We start from the raw sequence: 26,354 nt of genomic DNA, 5'->3' as shown, positions 1-26,354 counted from the left end.
GCGGGGTGTTAGTAAGAACTCGCAAGCTGGAAATAGATCAGCCCGATTACCGATTAACAATTAACCCCTCGCATCCCGAGTCCTAAAGGAGAAGCCGGAGGAGAATTACAACCCGCCGTAAACTTTGACTTATTAAGGGAGTGAGTATACGACGACATTAATTTATAGCTTAGTAAAGCATAGTTACCTAGATACCTAATTTATAAACAAAAGAAATGGAAAGAAACAATACCGTACATAGTAGCTCACCTATCTCTGAATAAGGAAATAAGGAAATGGGTGCTCGTTTTACCTATCGCCGAATTAGAAACCGATGAGTAGTCGTAATCAGCGTTTGCCCCTTGGGAGCCACATACAATGATACATATCAACGGTCTAAGCGCTGAGACACCGAAATGTCTCAGAGCTGACATGGATACATATAAAAGGACATCGGATCTCGAATATAAATTTATAAAATTCAGTCATCAGCTCAAAAGCCTCAATCTTAACAAACACCGCTATCATTCTACTCCTAAATTTATAACTAAACTTATAATAACTAGTCAAATTCCTCTAAACAACTTAACTACCCCCTTTCCATCATGACTTCCTTCACAGTCTACAAAGGCTCCAAAAACGGGGTCACTAAGAGCTCTGCCACCAAGCCAGAGAACCTCACTGGGGACAAGGTATTATTGAGAATAACGGCGTCTGGATTGTGCGGTACTGGTAAGTCGTGACGTGTACCCCTACCATCTTACGTACTACGAGCAATAAGAACTAACAAGTCTCGACAGATCTCCACTCGGTTCGTAGAAAACATACCTACACATCTTCACATGCCATTGTTGCTAACAAAAAGCCACAGTTACACGATGACGTTATCCTCGGCCACGAAGGCGTCGGCATCGTCGAGGCCGTGGGTCCAGAGGGCAAGCACCTGAAGAAGGGCGACCGCGTGGGCTTCGGCTATCAGCACGACAGCTGTGGCAACTGTCGGAACTGCCTGACGGGGAACGAGACCTACTGCGCGGACCGCGCTATGTACGGCACCGATAAGGTCGACCAGGGAAGCTTTGCTTCTTACGCCATCGTCCGCGAGGCGTTTCTGCATAAGATCCCGGAGGGCATGAGCGATGTCGATGCTGCGCCCCTGCAGTGCGCGGGCGCTACGGTGTTTGCTGTTCTGCAGGCTTATAATACGCGGCCTACTGAGACCGTTGGTGGTAAGTTCCCCCCACCCTCATTACGCCCTGAGATACGTAAAAAAAAAAAAAACCCAAAAAAAAAAAAAAAGTATTAACTCCGAATAATAGTCGTCGGACTAGGCGGCCTCGGCCACCTAGCGATTCAATTCGCAGCCAAGATGGGAAACCGCGTCATCGTGCTATCAGGCTCGGACAGGAAAAAGGACCAAGCGATGAAGCTAGGAGCCCACGAGTTCGTCTCCACCAAAGGCAAGGACAAGCTCGAGGTATCGACGCCGATCGACCGGCTGCTCGTGACGACGTCGGCGCAGCCGAGCTGGGAGCTCATCCTGCCGATCATGGCTCCGGGGTCCGCGATATACCCGCTCTCCGTCGACTCGGGCAACCTCGAGATCCCGTACATACCGCTGATATTCAACGGCATCGGCGTGCAGGGGTCGCTCGTCGCGTCGCGGAACGTCCACCGCGAGATGCTCGCGTTTGCGGCGCTGCACGGCATCCGCCCGATTACGGAGACGTTCCCTATGACGGAAGAGGGCGTCAGGGAGGCGATTGATAAGTTGGAGCGCGGGGATGTGCATCTTAGGGCGGTGTTGACTGCGGTGTAGGTAGTTGGAGGCTCGTTGTTGCTAGACGGCTGGGGTATTTGATACATAAAAAGGCATATATAGATACCTAAGAGGTATGCATGAACTTGGCGCTGGTTAGAGGAAAATAAATAGAAATTGGAAAGGATGGAAGAGTTAATTGGGGGGTTTAGAGTATAAAAATTTAAATGGAAGATCATTGCTAGAAGCTTCATACTCAAGTTCACGTCCTGATACTCTTTCGTGACCTGTAGGAGATGGTAATAGCTGTACCAACGCGTAGCGGTAGGATAGGGGCGGTACACATTTCACGACAAATAAAACGTCTGGAAGCTCAGAATAGGGGTATAGCATGAGTAAGATGGTATGAGGACTACTTGAACTCCTAGCTATCATCTACTTAAGGCGTCTACGAGCTTTCATGCATGGTGCTCGTAGATTCGTCGCTAGCTATTACTTTCTACTATAGAACGCGATGCTGGGTTTTATCGTATAGTCTCTTAGGTGGAATATTTTACATGTATTAGAAACTAATGGTGCCTGCGGGAGTACCTAATCTAGCATATCAGAAGAACTACCCAAGCTATCTTTGTAAACTTGAAGTATTTCCTATGGTTCTTTCAGCATAATTGAATGAGAAAATGCTATTGGAAGCTTATAGGTAGTCAGACTCTCGATTTTATCATGGTTAGCAGTTAAACTTCTCTCGGAATAGCCCATGATGATCGTCCTATATACCGAGAAACCAGTTTTAAATTTACTTATCGTTAGGGTTAGAAGCTTAGACACATAATACAGTGTTCAATGATGATCACTATAAAGAACTATCGAGAATGAATCTCGAAAAATAGACAATAACAAATGTTTCTTTATATCTAGTTACTGAATTAGTTATTTAGGACTTACCTAACTAAAGACTCAAAGAACACTCTATTCCTCAAGACTACCACTACTCTCCCCTAGAATAAGGTCAGATTAGAAAGCTTACTACCGCAACATACATATGGTAACACAAAGAATAAGAGAACGCTTCTTACACAACATCCATACCAAATGCAGGTTCTCTAGGTAATATCTCACCAAAATAGGAATTTATCAGGATGATACTCTTGAATAATTGCACATCTATAACGGTCTATAACTGATACTACAGGATGTCTAATCTAAGCTACACTTAATCCGATTTATTACAAATTCGGCGATATAAATAGGTACGTAACTCGCCGCAATACGCAAACTCGGATGACTATCTAACCGGGTAGGCAGTTAGGTATATTAGAGCCCATGTTTCTCCTAGCCTCACGCCGCCGTAGTCTTATATCGTTCCAGTATTCATACAGACGTAGGTTACTTCCTTTCCTACGCAGCCATCGACATGCCCAAGCGAGTATCTTGATCGGTATGTAGGTAGCTTAACCCCTCGGCTCCAAAGCGTCCTTCTAATTCCGGCCCTTGTCGGCGTGGCGTGCGAGACAAGCAGAAATATTGCATAGGAAGGCTTGCTTCTTATGCATGTATGTATGTATGTAGGTATGTATATCCGGACGAACCTTCGAATGTCGGGCATACTCCGGGCTGCGACATGACGGCCTGTCGGGGTCCTACGTAGGTGGCATTTTACCGTCGCAGTCGAAGCTTCGACCGGCGGGCCATCCTACTTAGATATTCATACATACATACATACATACATACATATAAGTTTCAACCCGGCTAAGTCAGGCACGCACGCACGCACGCGTAGGTTAGCCGTCGTCGTTAACCCCGATCTCGCTAGTGTCGATCTCATGCTGTGCTATGCACCCTGACCCCTCTGTCTCAGGCTAAAAGCAGACGATGGGCCTTATGTGGCTTGATATAATTGGGAGCGGCTGTAATGCGACTCTGCTGTAGGCGATCTGATAATGCGCGAGGTATGTGCATACCTGCCTACCTACCTATACTGAGCAGTATGATAGAATGAAGGAAGCTGATTATCCGAGCTAGGGTTAACCACCGCCACAATGTAAGTTTGTTGAGTTCCCCTCCCCTATTGTGTTCACGACAGCTTCTCAAAACAGCCAAATGCATTGCAGAAAGTTCTAGTTACCGTAGATCAGCACAGAGCCCTCAGTGGCGCGGAGGGCTCTCCTGAAGTCCAATTGAAGTTCAGCATTGGGAAGTCGAAACTAATGTATCATCTTGATCGACATAGAATCTTCACCTTTCTTGGAGTAATTGCATATATAACACTTGCAGGATCTGAGGATATCACGGGAATGCTGGACAATGGGAACCCCTGAGCCACATCCTCGCATATATTATAAGTTCCAGCAGTGCATTTTGTTTCTTCCCCGGCTGTATTTCGTAAGCCTGATTATGTACGTATTATGTATGCCAATGTTAAGGTAGCACCTATGCGCCGACGATCACCATCGCACAATCCCCGTTATTGGATTCCATTAATCGAGTAGAGAAGCATATGTGTAAGCGACGGCGTATGCATCCTGCCATGTTTGTTAAATGGAGAAGGCGGTTATAGAACTGCTTGCGTACAAGTGACAGGTATACTCGGCGCGGGATGGGAGAATGGCCACATATCAAGCCTCTCACTCGGAGTATTTTCTAGGTTAGATGCTTCTCTTCTCATGCCCGGTTTTATATGCCGTCATGTTCCCGTCACATCGGACCGCCGTCTCCGCATTCCTCATCAGTAACGATCCTGCACTGCGTGGTTGGATGCCTGCCATGCAACTATCCACTCCGAAGTTATGATGCACGACAGCCAGCGGGCATTCCCGGTATCATGTCATGTACCCCGCGTATGAATATAATATCCGCCTTCGTATAGGTGGTGCCGGTCCGACGCGTTGCGTTGTCTTCTAATCAGGAACTCAATATTATGCAATGACATACCTATTCTGTATGTTACCGAAATATTCATACTCGATCTCTATGCCTCGCAAAAAGTTGACCATGGTATTCATATCCCATTTTTTTTATTTTTACTGGACAAGATGAGTACCGGGGACAAGAGTATTGCCAACTGTTATTAGTATAGCCATTCAAGCTAATCACCGGCGTTTACGTGCTCATTACGAAGTGGAAGAGTCATACACGAGATATTTCCAAGCTTGGGGGCAACTGAGCAGCATATAATACCGTGAATAATACCGTGAAAACCTTGGCCACTAGAGCGGTCGAATTCGCTAATGTGATATACAGCAAACATCCGGCTTAATCGGCATAGAGACCATATACTCTATGATGATATGTAGTAGACATCACGCCGAAGGCCACGTACTTCGCATGAGCGGGGGCGAGTTAGAATGCGGAGGGCTTCGTTCGCTTCGAAGTTTGTATGCTGTGCGACTCGAACTGGGCTTTAATAGCGATATCATATATGTTGGTATGAGGGAATCGCCCGTTCTCATAGGTAACTTAAAACCCCACGAAGACAAAGGAAGCTAGAACGGCCCTAGGATGTCTACCTGTTACCTGCAGTAGTGGTGAAGGGCCTGTCTATTCCAGGGGCTGAATGCCGCTCATTTGGTATAGATAGCTTCTCTAGCCGAGCTATCTCGACCTGGTACCCAGGTAGTTATGTAGGTAATTAACCCTGTTACCAGCAAAATGAAAACCAAAGTAGTGGTACGGACAAGCCTTTGTGTTACCTAACACGATCTTGCGTCAGCAACCGACTCTGTCGTACATCTCGTACATCAAACGCGAACGGATATAGTTGGGCTTTTTCTAATCCGAACCAACGAGGAGTCGACGCCGTGAAACCTCACCGATAAAGCTTCGTGCGGATAATCCGGTCTCGTTTTCATATTGAGATGATTTGGATATTCATCGATAGTTATATTATATCAAAATTAAAGATATGGCGGTGGACTATAAAATCACCAGTCACTCTTTAGTGTTTTAGTCTAGATTCTTTTCTGAAATTTCGGTGGATGCTGGTTCAGTCTACGCTTTACCGGTCATATGGTTCACGCTAGAGCATGTAATTAGCATGCTCCGGCTCTGATGTCCATGATTAAAGTTGACCGTCCTCGTATTCCAACGGTCTTCATGGCAACTTGACAGGGAAGGTCGGGATTGCGTCTTGTAAACAGGTTTAGGAGATCGCCAAGTAGTTAATAATGATTTCGTTGATAGTCAATACGTACTGCTTGAGGATTGATATACCTAGGACCTAGGCTGCTAGGTTAATCGATCGTTTCTGCTGAATCTGTCCCAGGAGCATGGGTAGATAGACGCGCGTTCTTGGCATCCCTTTTGGCGGAACGTGGCGTCGCGGGATGACGAGAAAATATCGAATTTCTTTTTTTTTTGTGAGACCGCGAATTCGTTTGAATGTATGTAGCCTCGTGGGGGTTTTTTGACATGTGAAAGTTGACATGATGGATCGTGAGATATAAATTGAAGTGGGGCTTATAGTATTGTACAATATGTATGTAGATAATGGACCATGGTGTATATGTATGTATGTACTAATAGTCTAGGTTAGTTAACAATAAGAATCTCGTGAAAGAGACAGGCAAGTTATCATGCAGCATCGGAATCGCGCAACTCTTCAGGTTCCATCGGTATCCATCAAAGAACCCCTGGATCACTCGATAGCCCCCCGACGAGTTACGGCGATGCTTGCAAACAAAGCCCCCCCTCGGTCTTAGACTCTTAGTGGTTCAGACGACAAGTGGCGAATGGCTTGATTATCATTCTATCATCTTGATTGAACCGAGGTTGTTGGAAGTTTTTGCGAATAATAGATGGATCTGGACTTGATAATAATATTTGAAAACCATTCAAGGCTCCCAAGACGATGGATACGGCACGCCTCCGGAAATTTGTCCAAGGTCTTGGAAAGGAAGTTTATACTAGATGCGAGTTAATGATGCCTCGGCGCTTAGGCAAGTAATGAAATGTAGTAGCTCGTAGTTCGTAGTTCATAGTTCATATGCTAGAAAGTACCTAAGGTTTAAGACCGTTCAAGACGAGGGACTTGCCGACCCATTCGAAATCAAGGCGTGCCGCCGCCACGTTTTCATTCGCCGAAGGGTGGACTTATCCTTGCCGAGCTCACCTAGCGAAGGATCAATTGCGAGCGAATTGCCCACAATAGCTATCTATTTGGTAAGAAGGTATAGTTAATGTAAGCATTGCATATGACGGTGTCTTGATGCAAATATGGTCGGTCTTGGCTCGATTTTATATCAAAGAAATTCCCATCCGGTGTGCTTATAATCGAAACTCGGGTCGGATTGGATGGGACACGCAACCTTTAAAACAAAACATTTACATAATGAGAGGGCACGGTGCTAATAAGATCTTGATGTGCCTTTCCGAGATCCTTACATACCGGTGTGATATGTACATAGTCCTATAAGGATAAGGCAGTTCATGTCTCAAGCTGGTTCACGATAAAAGGTACAGGAATGTAACCGAGTACATAACGCGCGTGCGTATCTAAGATAGGCGAACCGAAGAAGACGGATAGATAGGAACAAGGATAGTGATTGCGAATGCGAATAGTGTATGTGTAGATAGATGTTGTACCATACATAGGTGCCAGTAATGCCATAGGATAGTAGTAGTGTAGTGGTGTAAAGGTGAGAGGTAAAGAAAAGTTCCGAATCTTTCACATGTCAAATGACAGGGGTAAAGATTACATATGTACTACGTACCTAATGTAGGCTGGAGGGGGCCATGGGCCATGGGGGCAGGGGGGGTCCTCTAGTGTATACGTTACGTGTACGGTGTACTGTACAAATACCGACCTAACATAATTCTTTCTTAACCCCCTGTAAGTTCACCGGGATCAGTAACTTCAAGCGGCATAGATAGCTTATATCTTGCCTGTGACACATGTTATCGCCCCTCCGACGTGTACTTGACCCGCCAGCGGATCTACGGCAGGCATCCAGGTACCGCATCCGAAGCTTACAGCTTTTAGCTGCTAGTGTGTAAAGCTCGATAGCTAGAGACCCGCTAGAAACACTGCGGAACCAAACGAGTTCAGCGCTGGTGACTTCATTGGTTCAACGGCGTGGAATGCGTCAAATAACGGACCTTAAAGAATGGCGGCAATTCTACTTACACTACATACCTACTTACATATACCATATACCCAACACGAAGGCGTAATGCGACTCTGCCATGTTAGGTAGAGTGTATGATAACCATGTAAGTACCTAACATGTGTATGATGTACAATACATGTAAAAACTGACTGTTCTTACATGTATGTACCTAATGTGATAAGGCAAAGGAGGGAAGCACATGCTAAAAAAGAATGTTCGCGCCGGGACATCGTCAAGCTGAACTATTTATTGTTTTAAAAGCATCCCATTTCACCTGACTATGCCTTATGCCTGTTTCATCCCGCATTTTTGCCTTTTAACGGACTTCATCTTTTAAGTTATTAGTCGCCGATTTCTTCAACCTTGATCGACTTCCCTCCTTCTCTCTCCTTACACTATTTCATCTCATCCCACCCAATCTTATCCCGTTTGATCCTGCGAACGAATAAGCCTCGATTAAGCTTCTTCTTTCACCTTATTTCATCCCCTCCCTCCTCTATCTCCCTAAACAAACCATCGTTGTGACCCAACAACTTACCTACACTAGCGCTCGCCCTTGAGCTCCTTCTATCCATTTCCCTTCCTCGATATTTTTTTTTATCTCTCTACTCTCCTACTACTTAGGTGACTTAGCCCAACGATGGCTGCTCAGGTTAACGGCGAGGTTCATCCATCGTCCGCGACTCTGTCGGTAAGCTCGCCGCGCTTCCATCTAAACCTCAGATAGGACCGGAACTAACGTCGCAGCAGCACATCAGGGAATACCCGGTGGTCAACGACAGCATTGCCTTCATTAAGAAGAATCCCTATGGCCAAAAGTCGATAGAGCTGGGTGATACCGCCTATAAAACCTTGGCTAAGCCGGTGTTTCCGTACCTTTCCAAGCCGTATCAATATGTCTCTCCTTACATTAAGAAGGCCGACCAGATCGGCGAGGGTGCCCTAAGCAAAATCGACGAACGTCTTCCCGTCCTAAAGAAACCGACCGGTGAGCTGTGGAGTGATGGTGTAAACCTCTTCTTCTTCCCCGTCCGCAAAGGGCTAGAAACCAAGGACCACGTCTTCGACATCTACAACTCCGAGTATAAAAAGGTTGGAGGTGATGGCCTAGTAGCATCCAGCAAGGCGCTCGTCTCGGCTGGCCTCGTCGTTACAAGCGAAGCGCTCACCTGGATCGGCGACCTGCTCCGAGCCGGCAAGGTACAGGCCAAGGAAACAGGCAATGAAACAGCCCGCCGAGTGAACAATTGAAATATCACCGAAGAACAAAAACGCTTAACATAGGAATAGGGGGCGATCCTCGGCATAGTCTCTTTCTTTTGATACCATGCATCTCTTCTCTGTCATCGGTTTTCCAACCGGAAGCTTCAGGTAGTCAGGTTGGGAAGTAGTCTGTCTACCATGTAATCTTGGGGAGGCTGTATTATGGGCATATGTGGCTTGGACTTTAGGCATTCACATTCGCTTCTCATCCTCGCGCTTGGGAAGAGTATTCGGCGTCGGGCGAGTCGTGTCTACCGAGATTGTGGGACTTCGATTCGGTCGTGTTGTTGGTTTATTATCATTAACTTTTGTCTTACTCCTGATAGCCGAGATGTTCACGAAGAGAGAAGAGAAAGTGGAGGTGTACACGTAGGGACAGCTGGGGAAAAGGCGCGGACAAAATGGTACAAAACCGAGTCGTGTTTAATGACCTGTATGAGGAGATAAATATATTTTCGATCCCAATACACTATATCTAGTGCCTTTTGTTTTTGTGTTCTGTTCTGCAATTAGTAAAACTAAATGCACTTACACGATTCAAGTCGGGATCATTCGCCGCACAGCATCATGGCAGCATGGTAGATCAATAATGAAGAGGGGAGAATAAAATTAGTGAACATAGGTACCTAGGTACCTCATAATTAGTGCTAACGGTCGACGAATGGAATATGTGGGGTCAAAATGCGCCTGTTCCAGCTGCTGTGCGACTTTTCGGACCGTTGGATAACCGTCAAGCAATCACGTGGCTCCGCATCTATTGACCTGGCAACGCGTTTATCTCGAGGATAAACATGGCAACCCGCTATCACCAGATTTCTAAGTTGTCACCTCCACTTATCACTGCACTGCACTTATCACTGCTCAATGCACAGTAATCTTTAACACATTCCACAACTTTAAGCTGGCTTTTCAAACCCCAATGCTGCACATAATCGCATCTTCTTCAGAATAACATTTAATCTATCTTGTACCTATTATACAAATCCGCAAGTGCAAGCGGGTAAACAAATGATTCACGTCGAAAATTCGTCTAGCGTGCCAGGTTCGCCTGGTGCGGCACTCCAGCCTTCATCTCCCGACAAAGTTAATCAACAGCGCGAAGCCGCCCCTCCGTCTCCCACCAAGTCCGATCACCTTCGTGATAGCGACGTACACGACAAGATCCGTCAGTTCAACAACTTGGCGCACCTTGGCCCCGGAGGCGCGGCATCCATGTCTAGGCAACTTGAACGAAAGACGGCCGACGCCGCCTTAAAACGAGCCATGATAGGACGCGAAGAAGCAGAAGCTGAGATGCGCCGCTATCGTGAAGAGGCTCGGGCTCTGCGACGACAAGTCGAAGAGAGCCGCGGTCGAGAGCGCAAAGTAGGCGAAAGGTTAGAAGATGTTATGGTAAGCTTACTAAAACCAAAACACTGTTTATCTTTGGTAAAGTTCTTGCGCTAATAGTTAATCAACAGGAGAAATATGGACAAGCGAAAGAAACTCTCCAACACAGCAAGACGATTTGGGAGAAGGAAATTCGACACGCGCGCAAGGAAGTTTTCAAGACACAGTCATCTATTGTTAAGCTACAAGAAGAACTCAAAGCGGCCCGAAGTTCTTGCAAATCTGTAGAAGAGTCCCTTGCAAGGGAGAAGGATCTTAGCAAGGCTAGAGAGCAGGAAGCCTTTAAATCCCGTTACCAACTAGCCGAAATACAAGAGCAACTAGAGAAGGCTCTCGAACGAATTGCCTTCGTCGAACAGGAGCGCGATGCCTACAAGGAAGCCGCCAAGAGCGAAGAGATTGCTAGGATTGCCGCCGAGGGGCGTCTACCGCTCCCGCCCGAGGATCCGGATAGTGAATTCGCGTCGCCTAAAAAGGGACGTTTTTCTTTGTCGGCGGTTGATATCCTTTCCTCAGCTGCGAGTGAAGAGGAGATCGAAGAGTTAACACGTTTATGGCAATGGGAGAAGCAAAGAGCTGACCGAGCCCAAGAACATCTGGAGTTCGTACAGGCCGAGTGTCAACTGCGATGCTGCTCCTGCGCAAAGTCTCGCCCGCGGAGAAGTCTGGCTGCCTCTGCACGTCAAGAGCGGGCTGGACCAGTTACGATTGTGGACCCGGCAGACCTTATGATTTTAGGCCAGGAGCCCAAGTCCGTAGAGCAGCCTATCTCTATTAAATCTAGGAATTCGGAGTACAATCAAGGTCAGGGGCAGGAGCAAGTAGAACAACAAGAACAAGAGTTACCGCCACTAGAGAAGAGAGAATCGAAGGTAGAGGGTGTTGTACAAAAGGAGGCACCGAGAGAACGAAAGGAGCCCCGACGTTCTACTATTTTTGTTCCTTCTGAGGGGATCTTCAGGACCATCTCGCAGCAGGACCTACGCACAATAGAGAAATCTGAGGATTCCCCTTGCGAGCCAACGACCCCAAAAGATCCTCCACCAAACCATTCTTTTTATTCTCGAACTCCATCCGTCGAGCCTCCAACATTTGCCTTGATGGCGCAGGAGCGCACTTCCCTCCTCTCACTCCTCAACGCACCGCGTCAAAGCGATTCTAACTACCCTATGATGGATATCCCGACCATACCGCTAGAAGGTCATAATCGCTCAGACTCGGAAGAAGATGCCGAAGAAGCAGCCCGCCCAAAAGCTGAGATGGAACCAGACGAGGATACACGACCTCACAGTACCTCAGCCTTCTACACGGTAACCACTACCACGACAGTTCCCATCCGAGAACCAACTAACCAAAACCGCGTTCCGTCATTCGACGTCAACAACCCGACCCTGGCACCAACAATGACGCGCGAAGAAGCGCTAGCGCAGATTAGAGAGCGCCGCGGTAGAGCTAGGAGTGCTGCGCAGGGCCTAGCCACGCCCCGGAGGCAGATGATGTCGGGAACGGGCGACAGGAGGGACGTCAGCGCGCCGGCGGCTCGAGCTGCTAAGGGGCGATCCGCCTAGCGGGACTTACCTTACCTTACCTTGGGCCAACTTACACGTGTAGTGTAGTGTAGTTACAGTTACGGCGGTGAGGTAATCTGGCAAGCGAAAATGAATTGCAGAGGCTTCGGGTTAAAAGCGAGGCGTTCGGCGGCTATTCACAGCTCGGTCAATATCTGCATTTCCATCGGCGTTGTTGTCCTCCGGAAAGGGGAGGGAGGGAGGGAGGCAGGGAGGCAAGGGGGGAAATACCTAATGGAAAGGCGTTGGATTTAAATTCTTTTTTTTCTATTGTCAATAACTTTTACTTTTACTGCTGTTGCGCACTCCCTCTGGTATATCTTCGTTATGTCTTTCTTTTGTATGATTACGACGTGAACGATGGTCTGGCGTTGAGGGACGGACTGGCTGTTTGCTACCTACCTAGGTACGTAGCTCGTCTTACGGACGGGTAATGGAAGATACATACCTACCTACCCTACCTAATCATACCACCTTCTTTTCTCTTCATATTTCTTTTTGTAAGAGAGCTGCTTAGTTGGCGATAGAGTTGGGTTCACCTCGCGGAACGACTACCCCCTATAGCATAATACATATCGAGACTATGTTTGTTTAGATCAGAGTAGACTTTGCGTTTGGCCTACTAGGTACCTAGTTAGATATCCTCTGCGAAAATTTAAGTGTTATTTTCGTTACTTATTCTTTGTCTTTATAATGGTTGTTTGTTGGGTTGGTTTGCTTAGAGGGTATATGTGCTAAGTTAGGGAGCATAGGCGAGGAGTTAAAGATACGCTTTTCGTCGTGTGCTGGTATTCCCGACTGCTTTCTTGGAGATTTAATAAAACATCCCAGCGAAATAGCTAATAACGACATATATACGGCCTACTTCTATACACCGTATGTATATTCGCTTCATTTAATGGCCAAGACAAAGCTATAATAAACAATAACTCAGCTCCAAAGTAGTATCACGTATCTATAAACCTACCTACTCATCTTATCATTTTCTCTACTCAGGCTTAACCGTCGTCTCAGGAGACGGTATAGGCACCGTCCCCTCCAAAACCTTAACCGCATCCCCAGAAATCAAAACCTCCTCGATCCCATCCCGCGCCGCATTCAGCGTCACGCGAACCCGTATCTCGCTCGGCCGCCCCATCTCCACGCCCTGCGTGATCTCGAACGACCGCGTCGCCGACCCCGTCGAGTCCCCCTCTCCTCCATCCTCCAACAAACTCAGCATCGCGCACAGCCCCGCCGCAGACGACCCCGTCGCCGGATCCTCGCGGCTCCCGAGATTCCGCGCTCGCAACTTGCGCGTCGTCGTCGTCGTCCCGTCCGCCGCGCGCCCCATGTCCACGTAGAAATACGTGACCACGGGCCCGCTGCGCCAGCCCTCGTCCAGCAGCGCCGCCGCCGCCGCGGCAAACGTGTTCTCCGCGCCGACCAGGTTCGCCGTCTGCGCGCGCAAGGCGTCGAGGTCGGGCACCCGCGCCATGACGGCCGTCATGCCCTTGACGATGCTGACGACGGGGTGGCCGCGAACGGCCGCCTTGTGCATGTGGAAGTTATGCGCGACGGCGACCTGTGCGCCGTCCGCTTGGGAGAAGAAGGGCACGGGGCCGGCGCGGGTGCCGAGGATCTTGGCGGAGCCGAGGCGCAGGTGGTGCAGGAGGTAGTTTGCGGTGCCGACGGTGGGGTGGCCGGCGAAGGGGACCTCGGCTCGCGGGGTGAAGATGTCGATGCGGGCGGTGCGGGCGCGGATGTCGGCGGGGGTCTGCTCGTGGAGGAAGACCGTCTCGGAGAGGTTTAACTCGCGCGCGATGAGCTGCTTCTGGTCTTGGGTGAGCTGTTGCGCGTCTGCTGGCACGGAGACGATGCCGAGGGGGTTGCCGCGGAAAGGCGTCTTGGTGAAGACGTCGAAGGTGGTGAATGTTAAGGCCATGGTTGGGGTGTCTGGTTATGAGAAGAACGTTTTTCGCTGTTGGTTTAGTTATATAATATACATACATATAATATATATAGGTACCTATGTATGTATTATTGAGACTTTGAATGGATTATTCGTAAATGCAATGAAGCTGGCCATACTCTCCTATATAGGGCTATACTCTCTTATATATGTGACCTCTAAGCGATCTTATTCGATGTTATCTTGGATCCTGCATATGTCGCAATGGTATTAAGTGACTCATGGGATTGGAGACCGCTTTTCGCTTCAAGTTGGTAACGAGTATAGACTATACTGTATAGAGTCGTATTCATGTGTATAGTCTCTACAATATAGAAATCAACGAATACTTTCGGATATTTATCGTAACTACATATTCATACTCTTATACCTACTTATTTGTATGCTTCGTAATTCGAACGATGAAAGAGATAACTATCTCTACCTAAGTAGTTACATTATTTACGTTACTCTTAAGCTAAGCTTTGACGTTTATTGTCTTGTTTAAAAATGTCAACTATTAGCTATTCTCCTTAATTGGGCAGTTAGTCATCCAACCTTACCCCGTTAAAGCTAAAGCTCAATATTACATTATACCGAGATCTTTTCTGAAGTATGAGTCGGTAGTCATCGATTCTGAAAAATGGCCATTGTTCAGCATAGAATGGGAAGAGATATGATGCTGGGAAAACATGGCGTTTTCTATCTACAGGCTGAACCCAAGTTTAGTGCTAACTTTCAGGGAGACGCAAGATTCAGGGTCTTTTAGAAGGCTTAATTCATGATGCCATGGTACATGCAAGTCGTATGATACAAGTCGCGCGTTATTTCCATAGGTACCCCCTTTCATCCCATCATTACTCCTTAGGCGCCCTGGGCTCCAAATACCCCTTTCCCACTCCGTCACATTCCGATAATGACGCCTTTCTAGATGATCGCCTGACGCCTCATGCTGGAAACTCCTATATCCATGCCGACATCTTATCTCCTAGATCCGAATCGTAGGAAACTAGGATGAGAGCGGAAGGCAAAGACAAGAGTAGCCGCTGGCTTATTGGCCAGTCAGCTTGCTCAAGATACCACCGCTCTTAGGGCTCTTGCTCTCGTCGAAAATCTTCAACAGGCTGGTCCAAACCTGGCCAGGTTCTTGGCTGGCGTCAACGCCCTTCCAGATACCAGTGTTCTTATAGTATCCGACAACTGGGGAAGTCTGCTGGTGGTAGGTAACCAGACGCTTCTTAAGCGCATCGGCGTTGTCGTCGGATCGCTGGATCAGAGGCTCGCCGGTGACATCGTCCGTCATAGGCACCTTCGGGGGGTTAAAGGTGGAGTGATAACTTCGACCGGAGGCAGGGTGCACTAGACGACCGGTAATACGCGCAACTAGGAGAGCGTCGTCAATTTGTAACTCGACGGCGTGCTGTAGCTTTTGGTTCTTCTCGGCAAGCATCTTGTCGAGCGATTCGGCTTGGGCGACAGTGCGGGGGAAACCGTCAAGGATGAAGCTAGGGCAAGGTCAGTCGAGTTCGACGTTGGAATTCGATACATCTTTCTGGCTACGAGCCAAAGAAAAAAAAAAGGTGTTGCTACAAGAGCGCGAAAAAAAAGAACGTACCCTCCCTTGCACTCCTTGTTGTTGTCAAGTTCTTCCCTGATCATACCAATGACGATGTCATCGCTGACCAAACCGCCGGCATCCATGATCTTCTTCGCTTCCTTTCCAAGAGGCGTCTTCTTGGCGACTTGGGATCGAAGCATGTCACCGGTAGCCTTTTTACGGCTGTTAGTAATTTACGTTCGCATGAAAATAGCGCTTTAGAATGTGTCGGCGCTTACTAAATGGCAACAAGAGAACTTCTCCTTGATCTTGGGCGCCTGAGTTCCCTTTCCTGAAAGTTGTCAAGTCGCAGTTAGCGCAACGCTCATCTAAGACCAATATCTCGGCCAAAATGGTTTTTTTCTTTTTTCTTCTAATGACATACCAGCTCCAGGAGGGCCCATAAGGATCATGCGCACGCTTTCATTACTTCCGCCGGATTGGCGCTGTTCTAGACGTCGTACGCGGTCCTCTAGGCTGGACACAACGTCCTGCAACCGCTTCATCTCATTGTCGATAACACCCATTTTAAACAGCTCAAACGAATCAATTGAGCCAGACCAAGGCTAGGTAAGGGAAAGGCGACGGGTCAGGTCACAAAAGAATGAGTGAGTGAGTGATATAATAAAAAAGGAAAGAAAGCAACGGAAATTCCGGTAGGGAAGATAAAGAGAAGAGCGTAGTAAGTTGAAGGTTGGCAGAGAAGGTTGCCAGGTGTTAGAAGCTCTGGAAATTTGGTGGTGCTCGTGCGGCGTGCGGCGTGCAGCGTGCAGCGGTGCAGCGAGGTCGGGGAGTCGGGAATCGGGATATTCTTTTCTTCAAGAATTGTAACTCGAAGACGGAACGACCACCTCTACTTTTTTAATTTTTTCGGACAAGGAACAAATTGCCACGTTCAATTGCGATTTGCTAAAGGGGACTAAAGGAAAAAACGCTCACCGTCCCCGTCCCCGTACTGGATGTTTATCGGTAGACTGGAGCTCGGGGCAATTGGGGCCCCCCAGTGGCTGAAGGGACAATGGACAACTGAATAACAACCGTCGCTACAGCCTAGGCATAGAAGGACCCATACCCACGGATGGCAGTATAGAGTGGAGACATCTCGTTGCTTTTTAGCGGCATGCTGCCAGTAACCTGCCAGTATGTAATTTCTAGCTTACCGCACCGAGGTACACTAGCTTAAGGGTAGCTTCACCGTCTTACCCGTTTAGGTTAAGCTTTGTCTTGGTGCTTTGCTTGGGGTTCGGCTATTTTTCTCCGGACCTAAGTGAAAGTCGGATTACTATTCTTTTTTTCCGTTGGACCGCCGAGGTTGACGATATTTTAGATTCTTTGACTTAGATGTAACTAGCGATGAAATTGATTATATTCCTTGTTATGATACCTTCCAATAATCGGTTTACTCTTATACCATTTAAGGAGTTTCATTCAAACGGCTTTTAATCCGTACGGTAGTAGAATAAGCAACGACCAGCATCGGTTCGTGATTTTCCAAGTATTCGGCCAAGCGGATACCTAGGCTCGCTCGTCCTTAGTTGTCAGAATAGGTATAATACGGAATATACCTCAGTCAGCCGGAAGGATTCACTAGTCTAATGAATGTTCATATGACCCTCCCTGCTTAGTAGCAAACATATACTATTATCATTGTGCCGTTAAAATGTTGAAACTATTATAGAACTTCTAGGGTATCTAAAGGTTATCTTAGTGAACTCAGACTATACCTATCGTGAAGGCGGGCTGTGCTCTTGTTGGCGCCACGAAACGCATGGCCCGTGTATTTGTATCTGTGGCAACCCCACGAACGAAAAAAATTTCTAAAGGTTCGGGCATTCATCAAGGTCCACTAGCCACCCGCACAGTAAAGAACAAGCCACTCTTCAGCCACATTGCGATTATGTAATTATTCCATAGATTGAATCGCTCCAACTCTTACATAAAAGCTCAGGTGGAAACAACTGACCTAGGTATTACATCAGCCTTGTCAGTGGGGGTCTGTGCATAACATATTCCGCACTAATCCTAATCAAGAGCTGAGCTTGCCGGGATTTCGTAACGAAGGCAGCCTCACATACGACAGCCTTTCTATCTGTTTATCAACTTCCATCAAGCTCGCTTATCTTGAGTATACCAAGCTCCCCCATTCCATTCTGTTTCTCAATTTCCCTATTCCCCTTCCTCAAGATGCCTGCCACAACCGCCGAGACCCTTTCTTTCGTCAATAAAAATGTTACAGTTGCCCCTCTCGTCCTCCTCTCCGTCGTAGACCACTTCAATCGGGTAGCAAAAGGCACGCGGAAGCGAGTCGTCGGTGTGCTATTGGGTCAGAACGATGGAAAAAATGTACGAGTGTCAAACAGCTTCGCAGGTTAGTCGCATTAATCTCTACTCCTCATTATGTCGCCTACGTCGGCACCACTAACCTTTAATATGCTTTATATAGTTCCGTTCGAGGAAGACAGCGATGATCCGTCCGTTTGGTTCTTAGATCACAACTACGTCGAGAATATGAATGACATGTTCAAGAAGGTCAACGCCCGAGAGAAGTTAATAGGCTGGTACCACTCAGGACCTAAGCTGCGCGCATCTGACCTTCAGATCAACGAACTCTTCAAGAGATATACACCAAACCCGCTACTGGTCATCATCGACGTCCAACCTAAGGAGTCTGGCGTTCCGACGGATGCGTACTTCGCGGTAGAGGAGATTAAGGACGTAAGTAGTTCTATACTGACACCGTTTATCAAATGCTGAATATAAGGATGAATAGGACGGCACAACCACATCCAAGACCTTCGTACATACACCTTCCACCATCGAGGCCGAGGAAGCGGAGGAGATCGGTGTCGAGCACCTGCTCCGAGATATTCGCGACGTAGCTATTGGCACTCTGTCGACGCGGATCACAAACCAGCTGCAATCGCTACAAGGACTACACCTCCGATTACGTGACATCCAAGCGTACCTTCAGAAAGTTCAAGATGGTAAATTACCAGTGAACCATGCCGTCTTAGGAAACCTCCAGGATATCTTCAACCTCTTACCTAACCTATCGACACCCAAGCCCGGTGTTGATGGAAAGAGCGGTAATGTGGGTGAGCTATCTTATGCGATGAGCGTCAAGACGAACGACCAGCTTCTCGCCATCTACCTAAGCAGTTTAATCCGGGCCATCACGGCTTTCCACGACTTAATCGAGAACAAGATCCAGAACCGACAACAGCAGGAAGAGAAGGAGGCAAAGGAAGAAGCTGCCGCGACGGCAGGGAAAGACGAGAAGGAGAAGAAGGAGAATGGCGTTAACGGCGTCGGTGGCGAGACTACGGAGAAGAGTAGCGACAAGGAAAAGAAGAAATAGCAAAGCTTTTATGAGTAGATGGAATACCAAATTACTGCAACCCCTGTACATTAATACTCTTTGGACGAGAGCTGATTTCGAGGTTGGGGATACCTCATGCATGCAAATCTATAGAGTTCTGACCAGGGGCTAATCCCTGATGAAGGCATCATTTTATCTCCTAAGCCTTACTTCCTCATAGGCGATAGTTGTATGCCGGTGTTTATACGCTATTACATTATAGCCCTTCCTAGGGATAAAATACTCGTCACTTCATTCATCATTCACCATGTCATGTCATAAAACGACCCTTCCTTCCGACATACACACCTACCTACCTCCTCATACATCCGCCACCAAACCCGCAGCCTCCTCCCTCCCAACAACCCTCTCATCCACATACCCACCAAGCACAGCACTCCACCTCTCAGCCAGCACGCACGCCAGCAAGTGCTTGCAGCACGGCACCCCGGCGATCCCGCTTCCTTGGACGCCGTCGAGGCTCAGAGCCCCGAATTGCCATTCCAGCGCGTCGTCTTTGGAGGGCTGGCGGGGTGCGGTATTAATGACGTAGCGGTCCTCGCCCCGCGGGAACGCGGCAAAGGCGAAGGCGGCGCAGCTGCAGTTCCAGGATGAGAGGCGCACGACGTACCGCGGGCCCGGGGCGGAGGCGGAGGCGGTGTCGCGCCGGGGGTGTTGGGGTTGCGCGGAGCGGACTATGTAGAAGGAGTGATGATGGCTTGGTGGCTGCCCCTTTTCTTCGGGGGGTTGTGGTGGTGCTGGTGCTGGTGTTGTTGTTGTTGTTGCGCCTCCCTGTTGATGATGGGAGGGCGGCGCGATGATGATGCGCGTTGCGAGACGTCTGTCTAGTAAGTCTAAGGCTGGTAGGAGAGTCAACGGGTATAGCGCGTATAAAGTGGTGAGGAGCGGGCGGTGCGCCGGCGGGACGAGCTTCAGCGGGTTCCCGGTTCCGGTTGTTGTGTTAGGTTGTGGGGTAGTGGGAGTGGGAGTAGGGATTGAGTTTAGGCTTTCTATTAGGGATGTTAGGAATTGTCGAGGTGTGGGTACTTGCGAGGACATTGTTTGTTTCTTTGCTGGTTGGTTCTGGATGGTCTGGATTGTGGTGGTGGGATGTGGTTGAGTTCCATGTTAGTTATAACAGGTATGAATTGTGAATGTGTACAGTATGTTTACTGTATTGTAAACTGTGGAGTAGGTGTGTGTGTGTGTGTGTGTATGTGAAAGAAGCAGTGCGTCTGAATTTGCGTTCAATAATCTGCCGGGTAAGTTACCCGTTTAATGAATGTTTCTATTAACACTTTTACATTGTAAGTGAGTCTTTTCTCTCGATTACGGGACAATTAAGTTGAAGGACTAGTCTCATCTCATCCTTGGGCAGCCAAGTCCCCCTTTTCTTGGATAGCAATTATTGTTCAAACATTCTTTTTATTTTAGACCTTGCTCATCGGTGGTATACTAGAAATGTTTCCGAGATAGGTATTGTAGGCATCTAAGCAGATTAAGCTTGTTAGACACAGGTTGGCGTTCATAATGACTTACTCCGTTAGTCACTCCTGGTAAAATTCCAACTCACTTACACGGCGTCCAATACGACTACCCAGCGATAAGTAGTGAATATAGTTACTAAGTGCATAGATAGGCATGGTCCTTTACTCGGATAAGCTAAATAATCTTTAGTCGGCCAGTGAATTACTGTCTAACTATTCCAAAGCCGAGGCCACAGACAACCAACCAAAACAAAGAGCTTGTAAGTGTGATATTTCCATCTTTAATAGGTTTGTATTTCTTCGGGTAACAATACAATTGTTTTCCCCGTTTTACTAATGATTCAAGTAAAGATCTTGTAAGTGAATTGGTAGTCTGTTCCAAAATGTTTCTATAGTTACTCTTATAACGATAGGGATGTTTCCGAACATTTCAGTCGTATCACAACAGAGGCAGAACGAGATTGTCTACGAAGATCTATATAAACGTCGCTTGGAAGATAATTTTATTCTTTCCCTCATCTTCTCTATTGTAGATTCCTGTCAACAAACCCAACCACATATCCGAAAATAAATCTGTTCACCTCTAAAATAACTCAAGTCGCAGACATCCCAGGCAATTTAACTTCACTCACAATGCAGTTCTCTACTGTAGCTTACCTCGTTGGCGCCATCCTCAGCGCTCCTCTAGCTCTCGTCAATGCTGGACCCATTCCAGAGCCTTCGCTTGAGACACGAGACCCGGAGACCTATTGCTGTGTTCCCGGTTGTTACTGGTGCGCTGTAGGCGACTGTCTTCATGGCGGTTGTAATGGATTTGTAAGTATACTAACCTCCCCTTTTGTAACTAGAATATTTAAACAATATCTCATCTACATCATTGCTAACCTATCCTTTCTCTATAGTATGGCAGCTGTTGTGCCGTAGGATTCCGCAAAGTGGACGAGGATGGAAACCTCCAGATCTTTAATACCAATGGCCAACAGATGAGATTCGTCGACAATTTGCATCAGCTCAATATCTCCGCTGATTCCACAGGTCAAGCGGAGTAAGACCTGAAATTACTTGGTGATGATCTTTTATAACCATCCACCGCTTTTATAAAGCATTCGCTGTTTTCTTGCTAAAGCTAACTGGCTTTGGCAGTGTTTTGAAAATGAAGGAAAGAAAAAAAAAACTGTAAAATTAGAAAACTTATAAAAAAGGAAGGCCTTGATTTAAAGGGACTATATTTGGTCCCGCTGATATAGCTAGAAATAAATACAAAAAAAAGGGGGTTGTTTAACCCGAAGATCTTTCTCAACTATCGTGAAATCAAGTTGGCTTAAACTAAGCCTATGTGTTATATCTTCCTTTATGTTGATCACTTAAATATGAACAACCCAGTCAGTCCACTTTATATAAGTCTAATCCTCTATTCCTATCACTAGTTCCTATCATATACTTATCTGATGAATAAAAGACTCTGTGTTTAAGTAATGTATAGTTCACCCGAGTTTATACGGTTCATAAACTTAGGATCATATTACATTCACTTAATACAGCTTTTATCATAATAGTCTCGAAATATTTTATTCGGAGTTGTTATTACGGACCATCTTCCCATCTTCTTGCTACCTCTTTTACATGGTAAGTATCTTGCCAGTATTTTGATATTTATTTTATTGGAAAGCTATTTAATATGTTAATTAGCCCTCTTACATCGATATTTGAACTATGAAGAGAATAAATATTATTACAAGTACTTAACCTACATTGAATAAGAATTGATGTTGATAATAGCACGTGATAATGCTGTTGGATTTGTCCTATGTTCCTGTTGGAAGCTGTAAGTCAATTCAAGGCCTGTAGGAGGTGGGGTACTGGCCCAAGCTCCTTGTAGGGTACGTACTTAAGTACTTACGTACCTCTAACGTGCGCACAGCTCCAGTGTCAACGGCGATTGGTGGGGCTTTAGGTATTAGCTGCCATCTTCAAAATCAACAAGTCGAGTTTACAATCCATCGTTTGAAACGCCTTTGGTTTAACGAGCAAGACATGACAACACCTTAATTCGTCTTTCTATTTAATATAACCCAAAATGGCTCCTGGGCAGAAGATGTACCCGAGGGCGACGGTGAAGAAGATTGTGAAAGCGCATTCTAACTGCAACGTTAGCAAGAACGTCGATGTCATGGTAAGGCTGGCCCGCTCTACTTTCACTGTCTTGGCCCGCGTTCACGACGCGTTCTAATTAGATGTGCATCATTATAGATATTCCTCGACTACGTGCTCTTCATGCAAACGTACGGTTTGACCTTCCTCTTTAGCATTGCGATTTTTTATTTATTTATTGGAATATTAACCGTATGGATTATAGACTCATGAAAGAAGCGGCTATTGATGGGAAACAAGCTGGCGAAAGGGGGATAAGTGCTCGGAGCGTGAAAAAAGCTACTGCGGTAAGTTTTTAACGCGATTTCTTTGTAAGGGCGAACTGTAGAATTACTGATACGTTTGAAGGATACCCTGGCCAAGTTCAAGGGATGAAAGAGAACAAGCCTGCATAGTATCGAGTTATTGTCGGAGCTATAGTGGCTAGACTTGATACACTATATCATGAGCCGACCAATGAGGGTGTTTAGCGTATTCCGAGTCTAGGCATAGTTGAAGTGTGCCCTGCCCTTTGATTCTTGTCTCACCTCGATCAAGCGCGCCTTGCGCGAGGTAACGAGTGGGTGGATACATTGGGCCTCTCCGAGTCGGACTCGATGGAAGTTGTTGGTGGTTATGGTATAGTCCATATATTGTGCACACTCAGCCTTGTTTATTGCCTAGCACATAGGCACATGCGAGGCTTCTTAGCATGGTATTTATTAAAGGCACAAAGATAGGATGACTATACAGAAACGGATCAATAATAGGTATAAGAGGCATTAACTAAATAAATGTGAAACATTGTGCAGCACAAACTAAACCAGGTACTAAAGATTATATGGACTAGGTTAGTGTAGATGGTTGTAAATTTGATCTTTTTTTTTCTCACTTTATAATTCTTAGAGTTTCTTCAAGTTTCGCTGGTGGGTAAAATACCTTAGGTACGCTCCTACGTAAGGTTCAGGCTTGCCCAGTTGTCAGGTCGGGGCCAGCCGTTGGATTAGGGAAGGGCGTTAGAGAGCGTTGGGCCCTGAATAAAGGGCGAGTCTAGGGTAAAGCAGCTAGGGTAAGCAGCTAACGGTAGCCCTGGTTAAAAAATTCCGATCTCGAGCTTTGAACCCAAAACTCGCACTTGCAGAAAATAAACATCCACTTTCAAACCCAAAGGACCAAGGACCTAGGCTAAGACCAACCAAGCTGCCAAGTCCAACCAAAAACTGCACCAAACTGCATCATTTCTTCAAACTCGCCCTATCTTACCACAAACCACAACCTCACAACTTCACAACCTCACCTAGTGTTAGTTAGTCACCTTACCTAAAACTAGAATCTCCAAATTCGAAAAAAACAAAAACAAAAATCACTCTAAAAATATATTTGCGCAAGAAACTTGCATCCCATCCCCCATCCCATCCCGCATCCCTCTTCTTTTTTTTCATCAACCTTGAAATCTTACATTTCGCCAAGTTGAGCAAACAAGCTCCCCTCCCAAAATATCCCACCTTAGGTACCTAATCCGCTGAGCACACGACCAAATCATTACCCTTTCTTTAGTTATGCCTTCTTCTGCCGTTCAGAACCCTCTCGTTCAGACCGAGTCCAAGTCTGCAAAGAAGAAGAAGGCTAAGGCTGAGCGAACCGAGTCTCCAGCCCCGTCTGCCCTGTCCGTGCCCGAGAAGGCTGGTTCCGTCGCTGGTCAAGAAGGTCAGGATGATAGCTCCGAAAGCCCTTACGTCCGTGAGCTTCAGAAGTCAGTGTGACATCGTCGCATTCTAGCGCTCTACTTGTCGCTAACGTGTTTTACTAGGAACATCCGTAACTTAAACAAAAAGATTGTAAGTTCTTTAATCAGTTCTTTAATGCACATGTCTTTCCCCTCCCCTCTCTCCCCTGCCCCTCATCTCATCACTTATTGCTTGATGGAGCTTATATCTGACTATATCATCACCCACCCTTTAGTCCAATTCTGCCAAGACCGATGCCATAATCGACCAGCACAAAGACAAATCACTAGATGAACTTGTCAATGCTAGAATCATCAACGCCGACCAGCGCACTCAGCGCCTGAAGAAACCCCAACTGGAATCTCAGCTTGCTCAGCTCGAGGAACAACTTGCCCAGTATAAGAAAGTGGACGAGGAATACCGAACTCGCCTCGCAGCCGAGAAGGCCAGCTTAGAGAAGACCCTGACGGAGGCGTTCGAGAAAGAGAAGGCCGATGCGATTAGCGAGATTAAGGAGCAAGCCGCAGCTGACTCTAAGAAGACTCAACATGATAGTTTGCTGGTACTATCGCAGTTCCTTCGACTGGCCGCTGCTCGAAGAACAGAGGAGGCAGATGCTGGCTTGGACGAGAACATGGCGCTCGAGGGTGTTCTCCTCAACGTCTATTCGGGAGACGAGAATGCTGTTTCTACTATGATCAAGCTTATCGAAGGTTCCGAAGAAAAGACCACCAGTGTTAGCGGAGACGAGCTTCAGACCACATGTTCGTGTATTCGATATATTCCCTTCTCCTATTATTACTAACATTCTCCTAGTCACCCAAGTTAAGGCTATATCTGCGGCTCATGCCGCTCTGTTTGCTGCTGAGGTAGCCGCCGAATCCACGGAAGCGCCTGTCGAGACCACCAATGGAACCGACCCAACTGTTGCCCATGCCGGTCTTACTGAGATCGACAGTACCGGAACGGCGGCCCCCCTGACAAATGGCCACACCGAATCTACACCAGCATCGGCCCCTGGTGTTCCTGAGAATGCAGACGTCGGTGACGATGCTGCTAACGCTGCCGCCGAGGCTCAATGGGATGCTAACAACGACCTGAGCGCCTCCATTTCCCAGGAAGAGTGGGTTAAGGTCCCTCGAGATCCTACCGAAACGGAGACCGGCCTAACAGCAACCCCTGTATCAACGGGCAATGTCCAATCATGGGCCGACGAACAGCCCGAGAACCCGCCGGAGGTTAGTAAATAGATGATTACTTACCACACCTTTAAAGTGTTTCGAAGAGACGTTCTAGTCCATATTACTAACTACTATTACTTAGTCTCGTACCCCCGCGGAAGCGAACGACGGATTCCACCAGGTTCAGCGCAACCGACCGCGAGGTGATCGCGAAGGAGGCTGGAGAGGACGTGGCCGAGGCGACTACCGCGGTGGCTGGCGAGGACACGGAGAGGGACGAGGACGCGGTCGTGGCCGTGGCCGCGGTGGGATGGGACGTGGCGGAAGACCACGAACTGAAGAGTCGTAGAGGATTCAGCCTCGTGCCGGTGCCCGTCGATTTTATTGCCGCATCTCTCGAGATCGGCTCCTGGCTCGACAGTCATGGCGCTGATCTACCTCGTTCTCACTCGACCGTATCTAGACTCTGCCCGTCTGGTTGTACAGGATTAATTTCGATATAAAAAGCATCAGCATTCGGTCCCCGCGCATGTATTCATGAGGGGGATAATTGTAAAGCAAAAAAGAAGGGATTGGTGGGCTGTCCAAATACGTTTGGATCGGCCCTCTGACTTTATAAAAAGGGAAACAATAGGGTGGGCACAAACTGGCGTCGGCTTTCTTCCCGCACCGCGCATCGGGTTGGTGGGGGACAGGATTCCTTGTTTGTCTGTACCAAAAGTTCGTTGGCATTTACGAGACGCGAAAAAAAAGAAGTCGGTTGGCGTAAATGGTTAATGAGACCAAGATTATGAGGATACATGCTTTACTTGCTTGTTTGCTTGCTTTGTGTTTTGCCTGTAATGTTGCGTGTGACCGCGTATAATGATGATTATATGATGT

The 26,354-nt window shown here is 47.2% G+C and overlaps 10 protein-coding genes across 10 annotated transcripts; 7 read left to right on the top strand and 3 right to left on the bottom strand.

Annotated features, from left to right (window-relative positions):
* The first annotated feature begins 380 nt into the window (after window positions 1-380).
* On the top strand, window positions 381-1,972 carry F5Y00DRAFT_228326 (GroES-like protein). Its single transcript, XM_048006613.1, has 4 exons — window positions 381-711; window positions 780-790; window positions 851-1,208; window positions 1,299-1,972. Exons 1-4 carry the CDS (start codon window positions 585-587, stop codon window positions 1,796-1,798), a joined length of 996 nt encoding a protein of 331 aa, XP_047867910.1. The 5' UTR covers window positions 381-584; the 3' UTR covers window positions 1,799-1,972.
* A 5,923-nt stretch (window positions 1,973-7,895) lies between these two features.
* On the top strand, window positions 7,896-9,680 carry F5Y00DRAFT_228318 (uncharacterized protein). The gene is made up of 2 exons (XM_048006612.1): window positions 7,896-8,533; window positions 8,593-9,680. Exons 1-2 carry the CDS (start codon window positions 8,483-8,485, stop codon window positions 9,091-9,093), a joined length of 552 nt encoding a protein of 183 aa, XP_047867909.1. The 5' UTR covers window positions 7,896-8,482; the 3' UTR covers window positions 9,094-9,680.
* Window positions 9,681-9,906: 226 nt separating this feature from the next.
* F5Y00DRAFT_228316 (uncharacterized protein) lies at window positions 9,907-12,263 on the top strand. The gene is made up of 2 exons (XM_048006611.1): window positions 9,907-10,497; window positions 10,566-12,263. The coding sequence occupies exons 1-2, from the start codon at window positions 10,114-10,116 to the stop codon at window positions 12,060-12,062; spliced, it is 1,881 nt and encodes a 626-aa protein (XP_047867908.1). The 5' UTR covers window positions 9,907-10,113; the 3' UTR covers window positions 12,063-12,263.
* A 656-nt stretch (window positions 12,264-12,919) lies between these two features.
* F5Y00DRAFT_274236 (Diaminopimelate epimerase-like protein) lies at window positions 12,920-14,220 on the bottom strand. Its single transcript, XM_048013318.1, has one exon. The coding sequence runs from the start codon at window positions 13,984-13,986 to the stop codon at window positions 13,051-13,053; it is 936 nt and encodes a 311-aa protein (XP_047867907.1). The 5' UTR covers window positions 13,987-14,220; the 3' UTR covers window positions 12,920-13,050.
* Window positions 14,221-14,613: 393 nt separating this feature from the next.
* On the bottom strand, window positions 14,614-16,728 carry F5Y00DRAFT_228314 (adenylate kinase-domain-containing protein). The gene is made up of 4 exons (XM_048006610.1): window positions 15,975-16,728; window positions 15,829-15,881; window positions 15,608-15,762; window positions 14,614-15,497 (listed from the first exon to the last, which is right to left on the bottom strand). The coding sequence occupies exons 1-4, from the start codon at window positions 16,114-16,116 to the stop codon at window positions 15,044-15,046; spliced, it is 804 nt and encodes a 267-aa protein (XP_047867906.1). The 5' UTR covers window positions 16,117-16,728; the 3' UTR covers window positions 14,614-15,043.
* Window positions 16,729-17,434: 706 nt separating this feature from the next.
* On the top strand, window positions 17,435-19,580 carry F5Y00DRAFT_228312 (maintenance of mitochondrial structure and function-domain-containing protein). The gene is made up of 3 exons (XM_048006609.1): window positions 17,435-17,957; window positions 18,033-18,304; window positions 18,360-19,580. The coding sequence occupies exons 1-3, from the start codon at window positions 17,774-17,776 to the stop codon at window positions 18,945-18,947; spliced, it is 1,044 nt and encodes a 347-aa protein (XP_047867905.1). The 5' UTR covers window positions 17,435-17,773; the 3' UTR covers window positions 18,948-19,580.
* F5Y00DRAFT_204516 (uncharacterized protein) lies at window positions 19,109-20,050 on the bottom strand. Its single transcript, XM_048005414.1, has one exon. The coding sequence runs from the start codon at window positions 20,004-20,006 to the stop codon at window positions 19,269-19,271; it is 738 nt and encodes a 245-aa protein (XP_047867904.1). The 5' UTR covers window positions 20,007-20,050; the 3' UTR covers window positions 19,109-19,268.
* Window positions 20,051-21,067: 1,017 nt separating this feature from the next.
* F5Y00DRAFT_258930 (uncharacterized protein) lies at window positions 21,068-21,483 on the top strand (the record flags this gene model as incomplete). Its single annotated transcript, XM_048010792.1, has 2 exons — window positions 21,068-21,250; window positions 21,337-21,483. The coding sequence occupies 2 exons, from the start codon at window positions 21,068-21,070 to the stop codon at window positions 21,481-21,483; spliced, it is 330 nt and encodes a 109-aa protein (XP_047867903.1).
* An 848-nt stretch (window positions 21,484-22,331) lies between these two features.
* On the top strand, window positions 22,332-23,421 carry F5Y00DRAFT_228310 (uncharacterized protein). The gene is made up of 4 exons (XM_048006608.1): window positions 22,332-22,607; window positions 22,685-22,716; window positions 22,791-22,872; window positions 22,934-23,421. Exons 1-4 carry the CDS (start codon window positions 22,512-22,514, stop codon window positions 22,958-22,960), a joined length of 237 nt encoding a protein of 78 aa, XP_047867902.1. The 5' UTR covers window positions 22,332-22,511; the 3' UTR covers window positions 22,961-23,421.
* A 578-nt stretch (window positions 23,422-23,999) lies between these two features.
* Window positions 24,000-25,574, top strand: F5Y00DRAFT_204467 (uncharacterized protein). The gene is made up of 4 exons (XM_048005413.1): window positions 24,000-24,317; window positions 24,375-24,402; window positions 24,527-25,055; window positions 25,108-25,574. The coding sequence occupies exons 1-4, from the start codon at window positions 24,124-24,126 to the stop codon at window positions 25,539-25,541; spliced, it is 1,185 nt and encodes a 394-aa protein (XP_047867901.1). The 5' UTR covers window positions 24,000-24,123; the 3' UTR covers window positions 25,542-25,574.
* Window positions 25,575-26,354: the final 780 nt, after the last annotated feature.

Source organism: Daldinia vernicosa (assembly GCF_022497035.1).
Source record: "Daldinia vernicosa strain CBS 139.73 unplaced genomic scaffold F5Y00scaffold_8, whole genome shotgun sequence".
In the NCBI taxonomy this organism is placed as follows: Eukaryota; Fungi; Ascomycota; class Sordariomycetes; order Xylariales; family Hypoxylaceae; genus Daldinia; species Daldinia vernicosa.
The sequence above is the reverse complement of the archived record's forward strand: the minus strand, read 5'-3'. Positions and strand labels throughout refer to the sequence as shown.

What these genes read in the sequence shown, in the direction of transcription:
- F5Y00DRAFT_228312 (XM_048006609.1), top strand. Translation starts at nt 17,774, where the DNA reads ATGCCTGCCACAACCGCCGAGACCCTTTCTTTCGTCAATAAAAATGTT. An exon ending in AGTGTCAAACAGCTTCGCAG is followed by an intron (nt 17,958 to 18,032) that starts GTTAGTCGCATT and finishes TGCTTTATATAG; the next exon opens with TTCCGTTCGAGGAAGACAGC. An exon ending in CGGTAGAGGAGATTAAGGAC is followed by an intron (nt 18,305 to 18,359) that starts GTAAGTAGTTCT and finishes AAGGATGAATAG; the next exon opens with GACGGCACAACCACATCCAA.
- F5Y00DRAFT_228326 (XM_048006613.1), top strand. Translation starts at nt 585, where the DNA reads ATGACTTCCTTCACAGTCTACAAAGGCTCCAAAAACGGGGTCACTAAG. An exon ending in GCCTACTGAGACCGTTGGTG is followed by an intron (nt 1,209 to 1,298) that starts GTAAGTTCCCCC and finishes TCCGAATAATAG; the next exon opens with TCGTCGGACTAGGCGGCCTC.
- F5Y00DRAFT_228318 (XM_048006612.1), top strand. Translation starts at nt 8,483, where the DNA reads ATGGCTGCTCAGGTTAACGGCGAGGTTCATCCATCGTCCGCGACTCTG. An exon ending in CATCGTCCGCGACTCTGTCG is followed by an intron (nt 8,534 to 8,592) that starts GTAAGCTCGCCG and finishes ACGTCGCAGCAG; the next exon opens with CACATCAGGGAATACCCGGT.
- F5Y00DRAFT_274236 (XM_048013318.1), bottom strand. Translation starts at nt 13,986, where the DNA reads ATGGCCTTAACATTCACCACCTTCGACGTCTTCACCAAGACGCCTTTC.
- F5Y00DRAFT_228316 (XM_048006611.1), top strand. Translation starts at nt 10,114, where the DNA reads ATGATTCACGTCGAAAATTCGTCTAGCGTGCCAGGTTCGCCTGGTGCG. An exon ending in AAAGGTTAGAAGATGTTATG is followed by an intron (nt 10,498 to 10,565) that starts GTAAGCTTACTA and finishes GTTAATCAACAG; the next exon opens with GAGAAATATGGACAAGCGAA.
- F5Y00DRAFT_228314 (XM_048006610.1), bottom strand. Translation starts at nt 16,116, where the DNA reads ATGGGTGTTATCGACAATGAGATGAAGCGGTTGCAGGACGTTGTGTCC. An exon ending in TATGGGCCCTCCTGGAGCTG is followed by an intron (nt 15,882 to 15,974) that starts GTATGTCATTAG and finishes GACAACTTTCAG; the next exon opens with GAAAGGGAACTCAGGCGCCC. An exon ending in AGTTCTCTTGTTGCCATTTA is followed by an intron (nt 15,763 to 15,828) that starts GTAAGCGCCGAC and finishes AGCCGTAAAAAG; the next exon opens with GCTACCGGTGACATGCTTCG.
- F5Y00DRAFT_204467 (XM_048005413.1), top strand. Translation starts at nt 24,124, where the DNA reads ATGCCTTCTTCTGCCGTTCAGAACCCTCTCGTTCAGACCGAGTCCAAG. An exon ending in TACGTCCGTGAGCTTCAGAA is followed by an intron (nt 24,318 to 24,374) that starts GTCAGTGTGACA and finishes GTGTTTTACTAG; the next exon opens with GAACATCCGTAACTTAAACA. An exon ending in GTAACTTAAACAAAAAGATT is followed by an intron (nt 24,403 to 24,526) that starts GTAAGTTCTTTA and finishes CCCACCCTTTAG; the next exon opens with TCCAATTCTGCCAAGACCGA.
- F5Y00DRAFT_204516 (XM_048005414.1), bottom strand. Translation starts at nt 20,006, where the DNA reads ATGTCCTCGCAAGTACCCACACCTCGACAATTCCTAACATCCCTAATA.
- F5Y00DRAFT_228310 (XM_048006608.1), top strand. Translation starts at nt 22,512, where the DNA reads ATGGCTCCTGGGCAGAAGATGTACCCGAGGGCGACGGTGAAGAAGATT. An exon ending in TACGTGCTCTTCATGCAAAC is followed by an intron (nt 22,717 to 22,790) that starts GTACGGTTTGAC and finishes TATGGATTATAG; the next exon opens with ACTCATGAAAGAAGCGGCTA. An exon ending in GCGTGAAAAAAGCTACTGCG is followed by an intron (nt 22,873 to 22,933) that starts GTAAGTTTTTAA and finishes ATACGTTTGAAG; the next exon opens with GATACCCTGGCCAAGTTCAA.